The sequence below is a fragment of the Ips typographus genome, linkage group LG9, assembly GCF_016097725.1.
Source record: "Ips typographus isolate SLU linkage group LG9, UJ_Ityp_2.0, whole genome shotgun sequence".
Lineage (NCBI taxonomy): Eukaryota > Metazoa > Arthropoda > Insecta > Coleoptera > Curculionidae > Ips > Ips typographus.
In genome coordinates, this window is record NC_138430.1 from 5,484,566 (window position 1) to 5,506,220 (window position 21,655).

At 34.3% G+C, this 21,655-nt stretch overlaps 1 protein-coding gene and 1 long non-coding RNA gene across 4 annotated transcripts in view; one reads left to right on the plus strand and one right to left on the minus strand.

The window, feature by feature from the left end:
* Positions 1–2,959: 2,959 nt before the first annotated feature.
* al (aristaless related homeobox) overlaps positions 2,960–21,655 on the minus strand; it is a 41,788-nt gene continuing 23,092 nt past the window's right edge. For all 3 annotated transcript variants that reach the window (XM_081986465.1, XM_081986463.1, XM_081986464.1), the window contains 3 exons: positions 12,182–12,416; positions 11,006–11,051; positions 2,960–3,832 (listed from right to left, as the gene is read on the minus strand). In XM_081986465.1, coding sequence (XP_081842591.1) covers positions 3,326–3,832; positions 11,006–11,051; positions 12,182–12,387 — 759 coding nt within the window. In that variant the 5' untranslated portion in view covers positions 12,388–12,416 and the 3' untranslated portion in view covers positions 2,960–3,325. The remainder of the gene's footprint in view (positions 3,833–11,005; positions 11,052–12,181; positions 12,417–21,655) is intronic.
* On the plus strand, positions 19,165–20,316 carry LOC145733570 (uncharacterized). The gene is made up of 3 exons (XR_014179231.1): positions 19,165–19,566; positions 19,626–20,122; positions 20,177–20,316. It is a non-coding gene; the product is annotated as an uncharacterized LOC145733570 (long non-coding RNA).

Sequence of the window (21,655 nt, forward strand, 5' to 3'; positions counted from 1 at the left end):
TGAAATTTTTACCACAAATGCACCCCGAGGGATAAAACTTTTACTTTCTTCATTATTATATTATTATTTACCTTCAACTTATACACTTTTTTGCTACCACGCACCGTTTGATTTTACAAAATTAAAAACTAGAATTGTCAATAAATTTCAAGTAAAATTTTTTTATTTTTAGAATTAACCTCAACTGCCTAAATACCTGCAAGTTAATAGTACAAAAATGTAAAAAACGAAGATTTTTACATTTTTCTTTTATTTTTCCTTTTTTCTTCAGATTTTCCAATTTTTTCCGGAAAATTACCGAACATTTTCTGGAAAAATTTCCATAAATTTAATTTTCCGGAATTTTTACATCCCTGCAATCATACATACATCTTTTGTTCCTCTTTTCGTTTAATAGGCGTTTTCGGAAACTTACTTAACTTAAAGTACACAGTATGAAATGACGTTTAGGAATATCTAAATAATAGTAATAAAAATGAAGTTGATAAAGTTATAAAATAAAAAATAATGTTGGACAGGTTGATTTAAGGTAGTGCTGGAAGAGAAAATAATTTGTAGAATATCGGGAGGCTCTTATACGGCCGGACCATAAATATGTATGAAATCCGACTACAATCCAATTTTAAATTGGCATTATTCAAATAAATTCAATATCCTAACGAATTAAAAAAGTTAATCGAAGTTCCACTTATGGCACATTTAAAAAAAAAGGCGCACTTGACGGGCGCTGGACCGAGGCTAGACTGCCCTGTAATCAGGCTGTCAGTGGACTCCACCCAGTCCGACCCTGATGAAATTAAATTACATGCAAATTGCAATTAACTTCACGTCACACCCAACACCTTCCTTGTTGCCGGATCGTAGGAAAAAACGGGCGAGACGATGCTGGGGCCGTCGTGAAGAAAAAATTACAATGGAAACATGGCAGAATGTATCTCGCTACCGTCTCAGTTTTTGATTACCTGACCCGCCACTTAACGGCCATAGATCGTAATTAGATTATTAATATGATGGCTCTAAGCAGTATTATTACTATGCGGAACATGTAAGGAACATCAGAAGAGATGGATATTAAGGTAATATCATAATGGGCTTATCATTTTTAAATTGGATAAAACGTTTTAATAGCGCGTTTTACATAATTTGGTTAAAAATAATTTGTACACTCCACGTTTTATTAAATCAGCGTTTAAATTACTTTAAAAGTTAATTTACTTTTTTCTGCCAGCATCTTATTGGATGCGACTGCATTTATTAAGCCAAATGATAGTTTATTATCCTAAAAGTTTTTTTTTTAAATTAGTCAGAAAATGAGCAAACATGCAATATTGAATGCATTTCTACACGTTTATTACCAACTCAGACCTCTAGTAAATATTGTATTTTTCAGAAAACAAGCAGAGTGGAAAATCTAATAAGAATCTCGAAAATCTTCCGTAAAAAGGGTCGCAGATTCGTTTCATTGTAGCAACGAGACCGACAAAGGTTCCAAAGGTACCCTGGCAGAAAATTAAGTAGGTATCAGTATGGTTCATTAAATTAACACCTTTCTTGAAAGGGTCTTTATGGTAGGGACATTTTCCTCATCCATTTCAATGGTTGAGGGATTTTAGTTAGATGGAAGCTTTAATCAAAACTTAAACGATGAATTGAATTTCTGTTTCAGTCTGCATGATTAAATTTTGGTGGGTTGAACTATAAACAAAGATTGATGTAAAATCATTCATTTAACGATATCTTCAACCCATTATTACATTAGCTTCAGATAAGCGTAATTATAATCGTAAACGGTTGTAATTAAAGGCAATGGAAAGGGCCTGCTCCATCCTTGTAGCCGATCATAATATGATAAGGCGATACCTTAATTGGGATCGCTATTTTATGGAAGTAGGCACGCCTAAATCAAAAATTATTAGCTAACTATATGTGTGTTCGTAAATTATATCTTTTCATGAAAAAGCCGGGCTCGTAATCTTTGAAATTGCTAACTGGTCATTAGTGAATTATAAGCGCGAGTCGGTGGAAAATGATATCGGCTGGTAATTTAGACTTCTGGGTATGATATTAAAGTTTAGTTTCACCGGAAGGCCGTAACATTAAGCTAGAAATTGGTGTCATTATATGGTGTAGTAACTTCAAGGACAGACAATACGAATCAGGACCGGATTAGGTATCTGATTACGGGAAAAATATTGGTAAAACCCTATCAAATTGCTAAGTTGGTGAATTGAACCAGTGGTTATCCAGCTTTTCGTCTAGCCCCACGAGAGGCCGCTACAATATGTCAATCAGTACTTTTCACACATTTGAGGAATATCAGAACTTAGTAAAGGGGTAGTTTCTGCCCTCAATACTCAATATTAATTTGGTTGACCCAATAAGCGCAATTACGTTGAAGAAACTTGTTACTTTTTACTGAAACACAACCTATTGGACAACGTTAAAATAAAGTAAAAATCTCTCTTGAATATCTTGGAACAGCAACGTTGATTTGCAACGGTATTTCACCGTTTACAAGAAATTCTTATCACTCAATAAGCACAACTACACCGAAGAAATGTTGTAGTAAACTAACGTTGATTTTGGTAATTTAGGAAATGAATGTACACTGACTGTAACTGGAAAAAGTCGAGTTTTGTGATTATTTTACCATATACCTTTAGAAGTTTAATAATGGAAGGCTTAACTAAATTTTTGAAAATTTTGCAGTTAACGTAAATTCAATTTCAAATCAACTACGAATTAGTAGTAACGAGTAACATTAAAACAATGGTCAGAACGTTGTTTCAACGTAGAATAAACGTGTACCCAGTAATTGTAGCAGTAAATCAGTGAGGTAATTCGTGGATTAACATTATCTTTTTGTAGGTGGTAGACTTCTAACACTAGTATATGCATTGAAAAGTTACACTCGGAAGGAAATAACAGTGAAGCTGCAGGGAAACAACAAAAAAACGTATTGTAAGTATGCAATTTTTCTGTATTATTTTTATTAAAGAAAACATTACCATACCTACTATAAAATACAATTTATTCAGTATATATCATTAAATAGTTACAATAGGACGGAACGTTTTCCATTTTTTTCACAGTATTGCAGACATTCTTAAGATATCTTAGATTATCCAGCATGTAACATATAAAAAACTATCTACAACTTATCACTTATAATAGATAATACTTTCGATATAAAACATATAATAAAAATATTCCTATCAACTACTGAAAATGTTTCATTGTTAAATTTGACGAAAACAGTTAAACATACAAAAGTTGATGGTAAAAACTTATTGAGATTCGAAGAAAGTTAAAGTTACTAAACAGTTTAACTAATTAAATCCCCACTTTGTCGCATCATTTCAAGTCTTAATTCGTGCTCTCTAGCTTTCAGCCTCAAAGAAGCTATGCTCGAACTCCGCCTATCGACTTCGGGAGGTGGTGCCGTGGTTGAGGTACCAGGACTCAATGGAGGACTGGCAGTAAATTCCTGTTTGGGTCTTTGGGCGGCCGAAATGTTTGCCAAGAACGATTGAAACGAACTGGCTGTTGGATAAATGCCCACAGATGGCGGCAGTAGTGGTGGTCCGGTTCGATGGTACGTTGGCGGTGAAGGTAAGTACCCGGGAAGCACATGGTGTGGGTACCGAAATGCTAAAGATTCAAACGGTTTACGTAGACCGAACGATAAATTGAAGGGATTGGGCAGTGAGGGTGGTACTACAGCGGGGGTGGCTGCTGACGCTGCTGGGTTGAGGTACGGGTTGTAGGGATGGGCTTGAGGGCCCACTTTTTCTTGCTTCCTCCATTTAGCCCTTCGGTTTTGGAACCAAACCTGTAAAAAAAAATAATCATCTTAGCACGAATGACAGATAATGGAAAACTAATAATAATTTATCTTGCTAATGATGAGGCAATTAAGATGTAAACGATTTACAGTTGTGGGCAAAACAAATTCGACCGCTTTATACGATGAAGAATGACCCAGTAATGACTCAAATCTGATAATATCATTTTTTAAGTAGTCGAAAAATGCGGCGCAGTATATTGGCCGATCAAAATAAAGGGACTCCCGTTGCGCTTTGGAACAAAAGTACTCGAGGCCCCTAAAAACAGCAATATCATTGACTAAATAAGACTGTTAATGCTCATGAGATAAAAGTATAATAGGTTGGAAACCGGCAATCACTTCAATCTCAATAACGCTGGGTAATCGGCAGCCAATTAATTGTTATCGATGCCATCAGTGGTATCGTTGACTGTATTCGATTAAGCCGGGATATAATACATCCAAAAGAAATGTGCTCACTCACGATCAAGGGGGCTGGCGTTAACCAGTAGTGGTACTACTTGTAATTAGCTTTCCAATCCCTAAGCTCTATCTTGCTATTATTTCGCTTTATTAAATTTATTCCTCTGACACCGACTGGCCTGATAAAGTGGTCATTACCGAGCAGAATCTGATGATGATGGTTGACTAGGTACCATCATCGGGCTTTGTTTGGTTGTTGAACCACCAGTTAATTTTTGTCTAAGTTTCAAGCTATTGTTTGGCATCATCATCCATAGCCGTTTTGAAACCCCTGCTGGACATACAATACCATTGCATGTGTTGAGCGCTTTGGATGCAGTTGTGCTGGACCATCTCGTTGGGGGACGTCCTCTGTTTCAATGTTGTGTCTAGAATCTAGGGCTCCATTCCAGGATTTTCTTTGTTCATCTTCCATCTCAGGACTCTGGCAACATGAATGTATGGTCCGTAAGCTGCTCAGTCCTCTTCCCAATTTAATGTCGTAGCCTAAATATTTATAGGCATACACTTGCCTTGCCAGACGTGGAAATGTTTTTGACCAATACAAGAATTAGAAGATCATGTATTGTTTTTTAATTAGTTAACATTTAAGCCAACTCGTCTAAAAGATCTCTGAAGGTCCTGAAGAAGTTGACATACATGATCTACCCGGTCTGCAATAAGGACTGTGTCATCTGCAACCCTCAAGTTGTTCAGATATTCCACATTTATGCTCTGCAGCAGGAAGGTGAATAGTTTTGGAAAGATAGGGTCTCCTTGTCTAATACCTTTCTCCAGGGTGATATTTTGTGTGTGCCATAATACCTTCTGACTGTATCAATACTGCACTCTCAACATGAAGGTTTGCTAGACTGAGTCCAAAAAGTTTTTTCAAAGTCTACAAAAATCAGTAGCTTGTTGTATTCTATAACTTTAGTACTCCTGTTATAAGTCCAGTGGTTTGTAAAAATGTAGCTGGTATCTTGTTTGACATAAGAAAAGTAATTAAAAAAAATAACTATCATTCTTTTTATAAGATCGAGAATCATTTTTGAATTTTTTTTCTTAAGTTTAAACAGAAACCGATTTCTTAATTGTTTGCTCAGTTTGGCAGTGATTAGAAGCCTAACAGCAAATAATTACACCTCCAAGAAGTATTATTGCATCGGGTGAGTGTTTTAATATAGCTTCGCATACTTTAAAAACGACAAGCTGATAAAATCATCAAGACTGGAATGGGTTGGCTGGAGCAAAAAAAGAGTAAGTTTCCGTTTCTCGGTAACCTGAAATAGTCGTTTTAATGGCACCATATTAACTGCGGCCGCAACATCGGCAAAATATCTCGTTAATGCAATTATCGGAATCACAACGCCAATTATTACGATAATAATTACTTAATCTATTTTAATTATGAGGCCGGAATGCGAAAAATGCTTTGTCGGGACGAAATTATTTACCGGGAAACCTGGGTGCCACATATCTCTGGACAGATTATATTGTTCCCGACCACTTGCGGTAATCAATATTAGGTGCAAGAAATTTTTCTTGGAATATATCGCGTGTAGAAAATGACGTCCAACGTTGTTCTCAAAATAATTTATACTGAGTTAGTGCACGTATTAATTGCGACCTAAAATGTTGGGATTATTATCCCCTTCGAGTGAAAATATTCCAATTACTCGACCACTATTCTTTGTCAGCTAATTAATTTAAAATGTTTAATTCCTGTTAATAGCATGTTTCAAAAACACACTCTTTGTTCGTATAGTTTGTGTTCATTGACCAATCACAACTGTACTGAAATTTGTGCACAATGTTTGGACATTTGAAGTCAAATTGCCATAAACCTAACAAATTTACTATACCAATATTTTATAATTTGTTTGGACTTTAATTTGTATTTAACTTTCTCTAGTTAAAAATTAGTGGATTTTCTCTTTTGGAGCATCTTATATATTATTATTAATGACAATTATTATATCACATAAAATGAATGAAATAAGAATTGGCGTTAAAAATGATGTCACCGACAATAATGCATTAACATTCTCAATTTTCAAACAAGATTGAATTAATAAAGTAAAGTCTAAAACATAATCCATGAGAGATTAAACCTTTGGTGGTTAAATTTATCTTTTAAATTGTCGCAATTTTACTAGCTACAAGTATTCAATTTGACCACTCTTTATCGTGGTAATCGCACTGCCTCCTATACATTCTTACAGGATCCATTAACTATACACACCGAATTAATTAGTTTTCATACCGCTAATTATGTTCGTATTGAATATTCTTATTAAGGTATTTAAAGCGAGTACACCGTTTATGATAATAACGGCCGCTAATTAACAATTTACCATTTTTTCAAATAAAAAAGGAAATGAATGATTAAAAACGACCAGGTGAGCCCATAAAGTGTTTAATGCGGGTTTGGAAACATGTTATTATTTATTATTAAATTGTATATCTCTTTCTCGTATGTAATGTTTATTTCATAAGCAATTAATGGGGCTCCGGTCTCTTTTAATGCTATTATACTGGGTCTCGTTGGGAACTTACATACCACGACTCAATGAACATAGCGTTATAATGGTCACTAAACTAATAATTAGGTGTCTGTGTAAATGCATTTGTGTGTAGGGGTGGATAGTTTTTCATAACAAGAACGATGGGAATATGGGTAATTGATCGGATACAACTGTAATGGTAAATCCACATGTGCATCACAGCACATGTGGACCTTATTAATTCCAGAAATCGTTTTCTATAAACAATTCCTAGTTTAGGTTCCAATAACATTCGTTACGAAAACACAATCTAAATCTGTTGTCCTAGAATAGTTAATTGCATTAAAACAATTAAAAGCAATTATCGACTGTGAAAGTTTTTCTGATTCAATTTCATTGCAAACCTGAAACGGTTGTGGCAAAAGAATAACCTAATTTATTTGATAAACAACTGATCATTGACGTGATATATTGCCCCGGTTTAAACACAAATCACACCGTGAGGTTTTTATACATTATACCTAAGGGAAATTTAATTATAACCGTAAAAAAGTTGATGATCTATTTTTGAAAAAAACGTACACTCAATCATGGGAGCGCTGCCTTAGGGACCCTCATTCTCAAAAAGATATTAATTAAATTTAATGATGGTGAGTTCTAAATATCCAAACGTCTTTAGTGTAAACATGACAAATCTGTGATTATACCGACCCCACATTTAACAACAGAGGCGGGCCAAAGAAAAGGCCCCCCGCCGTGTCCAAAATTAGCTCAATGGTGTCCTGCTGGTCAAGAACCCAGAGCGCCTATTAAATACAAACTCGCATATTGTTTCAAATTTACGCGGCTCCTTTGGCCGACAAAAAAATGTTTAATGGCTCCTTTGGGATTCTAATTTAATTAAGTTTTGTGATTCGGTACAGTCTGGCTTCGGATAGACACTTGCATGTCCCAACTTTGTGGATGATCACTCATGAATAAGCAAATAGTCCGGTTAACGCGATGATGCAACCGGGAAAAATACCAATTATCGCTGAATTACATTTAATTTAAGTCTCTCTAATTAAATCAAGTTACATATATCATTTTAGAATCGAGCGAACCTAGCTAAATTGCATAAACAAATTACTCCTTAGTAATTAATTAAAAATAGAATATTGGGTAGAGGGAACATTTATGTTATCGAGCAATTAATTCTCAGGCAAAAGTTATAACTGCTAATAGTAGGATAGAGCTTATTTATTGATGCAAAAAACTTAATTATGTATATGAGTTGAAAATAGGTACATGCTTCAGGAATGCGTATAATGACCATGCACACTACATATTTCGTTGTAAACAAACGTTATTATTTAATACAGGAGTTAATCTTAAAACATGAACATGTGGAAGCACTAAAGTTGTCAATTGTTACATTTTACCAAAACATGTTTATTTGGTAGATTTGGATAAAAATTGACAAGAAAAATATATTTTAAAGAAGAAGAAAAATTATTTAGTAGTAGAAGTAGTAGTAGAACCGTTTTTAATGGGGCGATGCACTCAGAAACGTGAAATAGAATCACAAGAGTCAAAAACTTCAAACTTTGACACTTTGCCACATACAAAGAGCGTGCGAGATTAATAATAATCAGAGCGTATAAATAATCTCAAATTAAAATTTGTTTATTACTGAGTTGCTGCAGTACAAGTTCTTCGAGTGACAAAAACTGTTTCGAAAAAGGTACCGATCAAAGATGCTGCCGGTTATCCGCATTCCGATCGTCCTAACCTTCACAAAGTGCTATTCTTGTGAAAATGGAGACATATAATTTATTTAATTAAACCTAATCGTCCAAGTCCGTGACTGTACTCGGCGTTTCGAAAAAATTACATTTCTCAAATGACTGTCTTCCTCTCGGGCTGTGTCATTTCATACGCAACAGGTGTTTACCATTGATATCTCGATTACAAAGTCATAATCTAGGATTTCGACCTTGTGTCTCAATTAATTCATTTTAAATGTAGTGTGGGAGGCTGAAAAAATCATTACACGCCACTAATGAAATTTTGTAATCAATTAACGGACGAGTTGTAAACAAAATCATTATAATTTTATCAAGGAAGCATCGCGAATACCGAATAATAAAAATAACCTTTATGTGTGTAAACGGACGTCTAAAAATTTAATTTGAACTGCAATTTCTGCATTATTATGATGGCGAAGGTCGAAGCAATTTATAAGTTTTTTCCCTATTAATTTTGCATTAATGTTAATCAAAACATACACCGTGTAGATTGAATTTTCTCATAACAACTGGTATAATTAGTGGTGTTTTAATCCAATTAAGGCAAATCAGTTTTAAATTAAATTTTGCCAGCGTTGATTATTATTTTTTGGGTAATTGATTTGTATTGACTGACTGATGGTGATAAAACTGTATTAATAATAGTTTCCAGTTAGGAATAATTTTGGCATTGAAAAAGAATTTTGTGTATAATTTTAATAACGATGTGGTGATTATGGTGATTACATAGTAATTAATGTAATAATGACGTTAAAAAGTAAGGAATTATAGTTTACTATAAAATTTGAATTGTTAGTGCAGGGAAAGTTATTGTGTCATATATCATAAAATTGAGCTATTTTAATATCTGGCGCTCTATAAATATCGCCTGAATGGGCATTTATCATTTAAATCCTTCCATGACCGTAGCGAATTTTAATTTAAAAAATATTACCAACAATAAAGTTGCCAGTTAAAATCAGGATAGGTAATTTACTTTGTAAACAATATCGAATCGAGGCGAGAATAGCTCAATTTGGTCGGACGATAAGGCCTCGTCATCATTGGCGTTTATAACTCGCCAACTTTTCATTCCTTTTGTGCCAGTAAAATCCAATAAGAGGTCATTTTAATAAGTTATAGAATACTTTATTTTCCACTGATTGCTAAATTTCATGCTTGTATTCTTCATTTATAAAACTGACAATGGACCTGGCTTAAAGCGATAAATTATAAAAAGATCCATCTACCTGCCTTAATAGTACCATCTCGCCTATAATTAGATGATTTGAGGAAACATGTAAAATTTCAATATTTCATTATTATCTGCTGTTCTCCTTTCTTTTTTACCTTTTCTTTTTGATTTAACGATATTTTCAGCCCTGTTTGGAAATGTAACTTTCTATGATTAATCACCCTGGTTTTATAAATAGAGTGGCGTCAGTTATGTTTAATATTCACGGATGGATTTAAAAATGTCAAATACGTATTCAATTTTTGACACTTAAAGTACAATAACGTCAAGTCTACTTGTGCAGCATTTCCGTAAATCGCAGCACAGTGGGTAGTTTGTGAATGGTCAAAAAAAGTAGCTTTCAGCTTGCTGCTTTTTCTTGACCAATCACAAACTACGAGCAGTGATTAACGCAAACACTGCACATTTGCTTTGGAGAGCAAAATCGAATGACGTACCTAATAATACACAGTGTGTCCCAATTATAAACTTTGGAGTTTTGCATTGGATATAACGTTGCTCTCTTAATTGACTGTTGATGTCTCTGCGAGATCATCCGCTGATTATTCAGTATTACATTTAAGAGACCAAAAAAAAGTAAACTACCAAATATAAAGCGGCACTACTTAAAACTGTACATTATTATTAAATTATTTCCAATTCTCCCAACGTTTTCTGCACGTAATCGTAATTATACGGGGCCCTAAACTTCATAAAGGAGATGCTGAAAGGTTGGCAAAGAATAACACCTCTACAGTTATTTAATGAACCGTCAGTCAGGTAATTGAACACGCAACGAAAAAATTAGTGGATATAAATTAGGCGGTTATTTAGTCGGCCCAGTTATTGCTTTATAGTGTTTCGTAATTTGTTTGTAGTATCAATTTGGTGAGTTAATATGCCTTTTCCGATCGTTCCAACACCAAATTGGTTTGAAGGATAACTCTATAAATTGCCTTGTAAGCGGAGGATGAGATATTCTTATAATTGAAATTCAATTTAGGGTTTTAAACAAAGCAGGAATCAAATCGTTGACGAATAAGTTTTACCACAATTATGTAACACTACTAGCCGACTGTTGCGGTCGTCTGACCTTAGAACGCAAAATCAAGGTGAAGTTTAATTTTTGTTATTCCGAAATTTAATTAGCACAGTTTCTGCCGTATAATTTTGTGAAATTACTATTAGAGTTTCGTAAAATCGATCTTACCTGTATTCGAGCCTCCGTTAATCCGATCTTCATTGCCAATTCCTCTCTGAAAATCAACAAAACCGTATTGAAAAAACTGAACAAAAAAAGTTTAATATTACTAAAGCATACTACAAACAAAATTTCCATTCATAACTGTATTTGCAATTACTATTTAATTATACCACGTGAATGGCAGAGTGTAAAAAATTCATTGTGGTTAACCTACTCGTTACTTTTTATAGTTTTGCTTTCACGTTTTTATAATCGAGCTTTATTGAAGGTATTAACAACTCCTCAATAACCAGGCTTCTTTCAATGTTATGACTGTTACACATGCTACAATACATGCTCAGTATCAGTGGGTAATTTGTGATTGGTCTAGAAAAAGCAGTAAGCTAATTTTTTTACAAATCACAAACCACTCGCAGTGCTGTGATTTACTCAATTCAATTCAGAAAAATAGGCAAAAATGAATATTCTTGGTTCATAATGCTTTCTCTCTACTTTACATTGTAAAACTAGCAGAATAGACTACTACTTGGTTCTTCATTTTTCAGTACCGTATTCAACACGTTTTTATAGAATACTTTAATGATTATTGTGTAACTTAATACACAGTATACACTTTAATTTCCAGGTCCGTGTTTAAACCAGAAAAAAAAAATTAGGCAAGGGACTTATCACTACAACTTGATGGTTCCAAAAATGTTTTTTTTTATCACTGATTCTCTGTTTACAGTAAAAAACTAAACGTTCTCTAATTGGCCAATATTGACTTATTAACGCGCATATTTTGCGATGCCGAAAACGTTCTGATCAATCTCTGCCGAGACTACAAATCCATTATCGTAAGGCCGCAAAAACCCGGCATATTTCTATGCAAAAACAATAACATTTCTATATTCATCATGCGATAGCATTTATGTTTTTGTGGGTCCACCTAATTGACTCTGAAACTTTAACAAAGCCGACCAGAGTGCCCCGACAAATTGCAGACAAGTCGGAATGCCTGTCGAGGGTCCCCCGATTACTTTATCGTGGGTTGTAGAACGCAAACATGATATACTCATTTGACTGCTTTAGATAGACGTGATTTGTGGTTCCATTTTCATTCCGGCTCCTTCCCTACTTTTAATCATAGAACCCCAGAAAAAATTTGGGTTCGGTACCTAATCGGTCAAGGTAGATGCATACCTGGTGAACACGTCCGGGTAGTGGGTTCTGGAGAAAGCTTTCTCCAATTCCTCCAACTGAAAACTGGTGAATGTGGTTCGGTATCTACGTTGCTTTCTTTTGGGTGCAAAATCGTCGGGTTCCGGATCGCTTCCGTCACTTTGGTCCGGTCCTGGCGGTCTCGGTTCTGCACCTGCTGCCGGTGTAACTTCTTCTGAAACTCCCATGTTTTCCGAGCTTTCAATCGGATGAGATTCTAGAAAAAACACGTCAAAAATTTTAGAAAGAGTACTTTAACCCAAAAACCTAATAAATTACAACAGAACAAAGTAAGCAGCTAATTAAATTAAGTATTTCATAAACAATTATGCTTTACACACGCAGTTAAGAACAATCTCGCGCGGCGTTACGCAAATTTATTGGTGCAAAAGTAAATGAAAAAAAAATTGTAGAAAGTGGTTCAATTATGTACAAGTAATAAAAGCACTCCTTGTTAATTAACTTCATTTAATCTTAATTGAATATAGATTTTTTGCCGATCTTGTAATAACTTTGACCATTCAAGCTTTAAATTAAATGAGGAAACTGGACTGATGGCTTCTATCTATATTTAACTAGATGTAGCTCTGGGTATGAAAAATAGGTTGTAATAACAATTTTTTATCGGCAAAAATCGTAATTACATCGTAATAATTATTAAAAGACAATGTACAGTTACTGTAAATTGAAAGTCCAGCATCCTGGTTTACTCTTATGGTCGATATTTTAATCGATTTCACTATAGTAATTTTCATCTCCTAATAGGATTATGGATTTATAAACTCATTTCTGTCACTGACATTCTTTTTAATTTCTGAATTTAATTTTTGATAGGTACTGCTGGTGACGTTCAGTAAAATTTATTGTGTTTTATACTCAGTCCACATGAGCAGCATTTGAGTAAATCGTAGCTTAAGTTAGGCTTGTCAATGGTTTTGGAGTATTTAGCCCTAAAACATGTTAACTCAACTTTTGATGAAATCAGCATTATTAACAATGTAACAGTAAGATTGATAAAAATCACCTGGTCGTTCCTCAGGAACCAGTCCATTAATCAGCGTGGTACGAATAAAAGAGCCGAAGAAAAATTAATTTAGTTTAAAACTGAAATTCAATTTGAATGCATAAACGCATCCAGTACCGTCATTTCCATGGCCCTAAAATTTAGTGCTCCGCTGGGCATCAAAAGGCAACAACCCGTGGTTTTACCACCTGCCCAGGTACGATCACGCATCATGTTCGCCAACGCCCGGCAAAACGTTGGAACGCCACCGCGGGACTCATGTTTTCGTGTCAATTTAGAGTACCATAAAAATATATAATACGCATAAAATAAAAAATACAAGACACTAATGTAATTGTTCCACCTAGGACATCTCAAATACGAACAAATTCGATCGCGCCGGCCTATAATCATCCCAATTTTATGTCGTACAATAATTGGTTTGTCTGAGACTTACATGCCTTTTGTGCGCATTCACTTTCCAATAACGACCACTAAACACTGAAAAATCAAACAATAAACTGTCGAATCGAAACCGGAGAAGGTTTATCTATGGCCAAAACTCGAAAGTCACGGTTGTTCTATTTCACCGCTGACACCTGCCATAAACTCAATAAGGTTCCAACAATGGAACCAGCCTGATGAGACGCAAATTGCTTCCGAAATTTTTGGCGTGGGTCCGGCTCGAACCACCATAAAAATTCACATTAACTTAATGGTTTAATTGTACGAAACTACTAAGACGGCTTGTCACGAGTTATACGAAGCATAAAATTAACTTTTAATGATTTAAAGAAATTAAAATTTCGCTCTTGTTCTCCCAAATTAAAGACCACAACCAACGATAGTAATCTATTTAATCGTCTGAAATTATTTGTATGCTAAAGCGCGTGTAATTAAGCACGACATCCGTTTGATGTGGACTACCTTTACCTAGTTTCGATATTAGCTCGACACGGTTTGTTCGCGGATGATACATATTTCTCTTCACTGACAGGATTTGCACAAAAATTTAAATTTTACCTGACTAATTGAGTGAGGATATAACTGAATGTCTGTGAATTAGTCTTTGTGCCTCTGGATTGTTGAAAACAAAAACTAGACAGAAAGGTCCTTTGTGATAAACAACAAACATTTTGACCACCCAACATATTCACACGCTTCATCAAACAGTGATTAATTTTTTAGTTTATTTATTATTTCCAATAATGACGAAGCTGTTTGGCAATCACAAAACCATGGAGAGGACACAATTCCAAAAAACTGAAATATGTGTTCTATGTTTGTTGAGACGAGTTCTGTCTGTCTCCCATACAAGAAAGATTTGTTGGGAAAGTGTTGGAAATAACGTTAACCTAGTCGTCCAAACACAAGATAACTGACTTAGGCTCGGTTTTGATACCTAAAAACGCTGACGTTTTGGTGGAAAATCTACCACCGTCTTCAGAGAATCTAAAAAAGAACACAACGACAGAACATTTTTTTCAAAAATTTGAACATTATTTGTCATTCCAATAGGAAAGGTTATCTATTGCTGTGGTGAAAGGTGGGTTTTAGAATGCAAACAAAATTACAAGATATTTCAGTTTCGTTTGATATGACCAAGTGTTATCTCCTCCTCTAGAATATTTAACCAAGTTTGGTCAATATTAATAGAGGATGTCGCAACACAAAAATCATGGTTTAATCTAATATATGCACTTTCTTTTATTTTACGTCTTTTTGAAAAAGTCCCATTCCATTTGACTCTATGGAGATTATTATTACCAACAAAATTCTGTAATGGCAATGGGTTCTCTATTGTCTCCAATATTAAATAATATTTTTATGGAACATTTCGAAGAAAATAACAGTAATAATGCTAATTATAAACCAACAATTTGGTGGGGATGATGTTTTTCTCAATATATCCATTCGGTAATGATTATCTCAACCAATTTCTAACACACATAAGCTCAATAGAACCCACAATAAAATTTACAACAGAAACCTATTTTGCAATAATCAACAATTTATTAAGAAAAATTGTTTATTAAAAATGTTCTAAAATAAAATTACTATCCTAACACATTTATTAATAAATGTTTTAGGGATTTAGAACATCCAAAACCATCTGGAAATCAGAATCAAATTTTATCTTTTACAAACCTTTCAATACCTTACATTCCATGTATTTCTGACAAAATCAAACGAATAGCTAAAATATACAGGGTGTAACGACGAAAGACATCGATTGATATTGGAAAAAGTATAAATAGGAGAAATTAGGCTGGATACTGATGTGGGCATGCCCAATCTAACTAAAATATTTTCAAGATGGTTACACTTCCGTTTATACCGGAAGTCGATCACAACTTTCTTATTTTAAATAGAACACCTTATATATTATTACATATTTGGATTTCTCACAAAATTCTGACCAACTTTTGTGTACAATGCCCTATGCCTATCTCTAGCCGTTTTCGAAATATTTGATGTTTTTCCAAAAAAGTGACAGTTGCATTGCTCAACATATTTTTGTACCCTGTCAAAAGCGTATTTTATTTTGCAATGAAACTTTGGGTTATTGTAAATAAAGGATCGTTTTATTAAACTGAGGGTGCGTAATGAGTCATTTGTATACAGGGTCGTGAAAAAAAAATCATAAACTTGCCACTAAAAAAATGAAAAATCTCAATATAATAAAGGTATAAACGGAAGTGTAACCATCTTGAAAATATTTTAGTTAGATTGGGCATGCCCACATCAGTATCCTGCCTAATTTTCAAAACTCTCCTATTTATACTTTTTCCAATATCAATCGATGTCTTTCGTCGTGGGACACCCTGTATAACATCAGAACAATATTTAGAACTCAAACAAAAAACTATGAAAACAAAAATGAAATTTTAGCCTGATCCACTAAAATTTTATCATAGTTGAATGGTTTAATATCTGTATTTGTTTAAACCAAAATAACGTTTTACACCGAGTGCATTAAATAATTAAGGTGCAAACAATTTAAAAACAACTGATGTTTTATGGATATTAAACAATATTTTTAATGAAATGTTTATAGTTTAGTAGACCGTAAATACGCCAGTAAAGACGCTAGTTAATTAGCTAATTTGTAATAAATATGTAATTGAAATTGGTTTTTGCCTAGAGCAAATTCCTAGAATGTTTTTAAATTTTTAAATTAAATTGTGTTTTTTTTTTGTATTAAACTTTCCTACTCATGGCTAGAAATAGCAGGTTTAATAAATTTTTTGTCATTAACATGTATACATGGCTTGGATATTATTAGTGGAGTATTTTAATTAAGCGTTATTAAGATATTAAGTGTCATACGGCTAATTAATAACCCAAGAAATATTAGCTCATTAATGCAATTACGATTTTTTAGCGAAATTTTTGTGTTTTGATTGACGATAATGTATTCCTCGATAATTAGAAATTCAGCGTCTGGGCAAAATGCGATATTACGCCCTAATTAATAGTGATTAATGGCGTTTAAATAGTTATAGTATTGGACTAGACGCAGTACACAATATCAATAACTAGGGGGAAACCCGTAAATTAGCAAAGTTCACGTAACTTCGAGATATGGCTGGTTATTAGTACTGCCAACACAAAATGCAAATTTGCTAAGTTATTACGAAGGTAATTGCATTAACTTTCTCCATAATTAATATTAAAACATATTATAAACGTACACGATAAGATCTTAACTTAATTAGCTTTTTATCGGGCAGTGTTGTACGGCCCCGAAAGAATACTATTTTGCGTTCCCAAGACCTAAACGAATTAAAGCAAAGCCGCTTAAGACTATTCGAAAAATGCCTTGAAAAAAACTACCGTCATCGGTATTTGCGTCTTTATTTTCTCCGACCTCGGACAACTAGATTATTTACTGAATGCAATGCCGAAACATAATAAAACCAACTCATATTAATTAAGCGCTTTGTGTTTTGCCAAATTACTCCACTGGACTCGTTTTCGAATTTTTTTTTGGCCGTTTTCGAATAGCACGCGGTTGCTTTTCCAACTGCGGAATGGTAATTGCCTTCGACCTGTTTAAATGGCAGAGCATTTTTCAATCACGTGACATATTGATAGGTAATATGTATAGACATAAGAAAGCCTAATTGTCATTTTTGTTTTGATTGATGACCACCATATTGAAATTGACACACGGAAGATTTGGCAGAGATCAAATACATTTATTTTACAACTGATAGTTTTAGAAACTTTAGAAATTAGTAAATAAAACTTTAAGACCATAATTACAAAAAGACTAGAGCAAAGCAAAGTAACAGGCTTTTACTGCCATTGTAGGTTCAGAATTGACAGTTGACATTTGTTGGTTGATGTCACGTGACGCTTTTGGTTCTAGAGATTGCTTTAAGCCACAGCCCTCTATACTAGAAAGCCTAAAATGTCACTTTTAATGGCGGCGTAAGCGGTTTTCGTTTTATACACAAACGTATGCAGATGCAGTAAGAAATATGTTTTTTTAAATTGTTTCGTGTAGTTGATTGCAAGCAGTGGCGGCTCCTCAATAAGTGCACATGTGCACGTGCACTCCCAAATTTTGAGTCCAAAAATGCATGTTTTCATTATAAATTTTATAATGATTGAAATAATTTTCTATTAATACCAAGTATTAATCTTGGAAATAAATAAGCTTTTATTAATAAATAAACGAAATCTGGACGAATTACGGATCACCGTGCACCGTGTGTCGTAGTAAAATCAAGTGCACAGCTCATGGGTATAGTAAATCTGATTGGTCGAACTTCCGCCGTCCGCCCCCTCTGTACCCCGCGACTGTCTAGAGTCAGTCGATGTTTTAAGCTGGCCGGTGTGCACAATTAGATCGTGCACGCGGGGTTTTTCTTATCAGTCACGTGTTATTTTTCTTCGCGACTTTTTAAAATGCCTCCAGTATTTCCTAACGTTAGTGTGCAATATTTGAAAACAATTACATATTTTAAAATTGTAGGAATTTTGGGCGTGGTCTCAAAAAATTTTTCGCCTGCGGCGCTAATTGGCCCTCATTTTGTGCACTACCTTTCAACATTACTACGAGCCGCCACTGATTGCAAGTTGTGAGTGAAAAATCAAAAAAAGGTTTATTCCTGATCCAGATATGTATAGATAGAGCTTTTTTATACACAAGTCTAGCCTAAACAAATTGGTTAGAACATTTGTCCTGGAAAGTACAACAAACAGCAAACTAGTTTAAACAATGTTCAATGTAAGAAAATCTGTAAATCCTTGACACTAGGTAAGCAAAACTGGTAAATGGTTCTTATGTTATTACCAAGAACATTAATTCAAAATTATTTTTGTTGCTCTCACATTGAAGGAGGCTTTAAAATGTAACTCACATACCTGTGAATGTAACAAGTACCTAATAAGTTTACTGTACTAGAAAGCACTGGTACTTACCATTGAGTATAGTGTTGGAGTAAAATCATCCCACTTCAAAGTGTTCAACCACTGTTGAGTTAGATCCGATTTTTTGTAAAGTAAAAAACTGACACGGTTGGGCTTTTTCCTGAATTGCTGTTACAATGCGGCTTGAAAAACTTATGAACGACAGCAAACAAAAATATCTTACGCAAATAACCTCAAGTTTTGATTTTAAACCGTAAAAATTCATCTAATTCTCAAAAAACTCAATTACCACAATACAAACTGTCACCACTATTCCCGCCATATTGGAATTTTTGACAAGCACCTTCTAGGCTTTCTAGTAAAGTAGGCGGTGATCTAACCCCTCTACTTTTTAAAAAAAAATAACAGTAATGACATTTATCTGCCCTAAATGGCATTCTGCAAATGACATGACAAAGCAGTGTTGCCACACCTCATAAGCAAACGACTACAAGTTTGTATTATGTTTTTGTTTGTTTGCTTTTTTTTTGTAATTTAGTTTGCAATATATAATATATACGAATTTGAACAATTTGTGTACGTGCGTAATTTAAATCAAATGATTTTAAGAAAAAAATATACGAGATTTGGATTCTCCCGTTTTTAATGTTAAATGTATCGCGGTAGTAATTTTAGACCTGGCAGTACTGGGCAAACTACAACTGTCAAACGCAATTACAATCTAACCTCAAAATGAATCTGGTAAAATTTTGGTGAAAAAACAAAAAATATGACCCTTTTTACCATCTTTTTACGCCATAATAAAAGTGAAAAGTGACTGAAGTAAGCGATAAACCTACCATGTTGATCTCACATCACATTCACAGACTTAAACTGATTTGAAGACCAAAAGTAATATTCCTTTAAAGGTAAACATTGTGTCCAGCAACCAAAGTGAGATTTAACAATTCTTCCCATAAAGGAGTTTGTTGATGATAATAAGGTTAGTTGAATGTTTGAATAACAAGGTAAGAGAAACCTAATTTACTGATCTAATTTCAGAATGCAAAAATTCAGCATGGCTGCTATGGTCGATTTTGGATTTACCACACCTTTATACACTTGACACTTCTGACTTCTTAATAAACTGGCATTGTCAGAAATATACTCAATTAGAAATACAAGGGTTTCGAAATATGAAGAAAACTGACCCTTTCGTACCTTAATAACCGTGTTATTATCAGCTGGACAGTGTTGCAGCCTTGACCCTTCTTCATAGACAGCTTAACGGAATCCACGAAGGTTCTTAATCCTTTTATTTTTACTTTAAGGTCAAGCAGTAGCCAGTTAGTTTCGGTACCACTTTGAAATATGGAGATTAGAGTGTATTAGGCATTTAGACACGCCTTCAATACGAATATCCCTTAGGAATTGCATTGTGACGTTCAGTCGTAAAACTGGAAGCTTTAAAGATAATTAGCGTTTAAGCTAAACCTTTAAAGGTTTATTTTCAGATTTTCGCCAGAATCAATACAGTTCGTTACCTCCATTGTACTGTGGTAATAATCTCTGTTAAACTTTACAACCACCAATTCTACCTTAATAATGTATAGGTTATTTGAGCTCCCAAAGAAGATTTGAAGCTCCAAGAATGCAATTTAAGCAACTAGCGGATTACCAAATTGTATATTATTTCTCTGTAACAAGTCAAACCTAAAATTACCCTCAACCGACCTATTTGTTCAAAATTGTTAAGAAATTCATTAGGTGCATATGTTCCGCTTTACACTGTAGCAGGTGAGAATTATGCACCCAAAAACCAGTATTATGGGCCCTAAACTATCTTCAAAAGAATCTTAAAACACTGTAAAGTTAACAGTATAAAATTCAATTGGTTAAATTACTAAATTTCCTAGTGACATTAATTAGTTGGTTTTGGAAACCTTTCGACTCTAATAATTATTACCTCACCAATCAACTAATTACTGATGGAAATCTAAATCATTTTTCAACAGTGCTAAACTTGACTGAACTATCGTCAATGCAAACAACAACTGCCCTTAATTGTCACGCAATTTGGCTCTTAATTAATTTGTAATTACCTGCATTATATACCACATTTACTCGTTTACAGGAAATGTGCCGCTCTAATGATTAATATAATGATAATTAACATAAGTCTATTTATATACACGTGCGGAAGCAAACGGATGATAAAAGTGGAAAGCAGGGGAAAAGTGGAATGAAAATGTATGTTAGTGATAACAGCGTATAGCTCGAATCAGATGAGAAAAGGCCACGGCATCATCAATGACGCAGTTTTTAAAACTATTTCTCTCTCCTTCTACAGGTGCCGTCGCATTAGATATAATCAGAGGCGTCCTATTAAAATATTCCCGAAAATAAATTGTTAAGCGGTCAAAAAGCCACTTGGCAACGTAGTACGGTTTTTACTTGGACACAATTAAAACAGATGCGGCAGGGGCCAGGGACAGATGGACCTTTTTACATGCTTTTACTAGCCGGCACTCTAAACGGTGTTGCCAAGTTTAAAAAAATGTAGTGGCGGACAGGGAGACTTAGGGGGTTAGGTTAGGTTCCGTTTTAGTCTGGTGTTGTGGTTGTATTGTTGATGGTCGCAGTTGAAGTTCACACAGTGTTATGAATGAAAAACGTTATTTTGTCATAATGTCTTCCAAAAAGGTTGGAAAGAAAGGTGTTATCATACACAGCCAATGCCGTGAAATCGTCAGTAACGTCTTACAATTTATGAAGAAAGAAGCAGAAGGAGTTTCCATTCCTTTGAAAAACTTTTTGTCTTTTATTTTCTTTATTAAAAACGACGAAAACGTTTCATTTTACTGATAAAATAATAGCACGTCACTGACTGGCTGCAACAACTTGTAAAGTAACGAGAGCAGCAATATTTAAAGCGAGACGTACAGAGATCGTGACATCATCGTTTGATGACGCCTGTGGCCTTTTCTTAGCTGATTCGAGCTCTACATGAGAACTTTACCGTTGTTAATAATTCTGATGGATGTTTAATTAAAATTTGAAATCAAGCTTTAATAGAAAGAACTGGCGAAAGG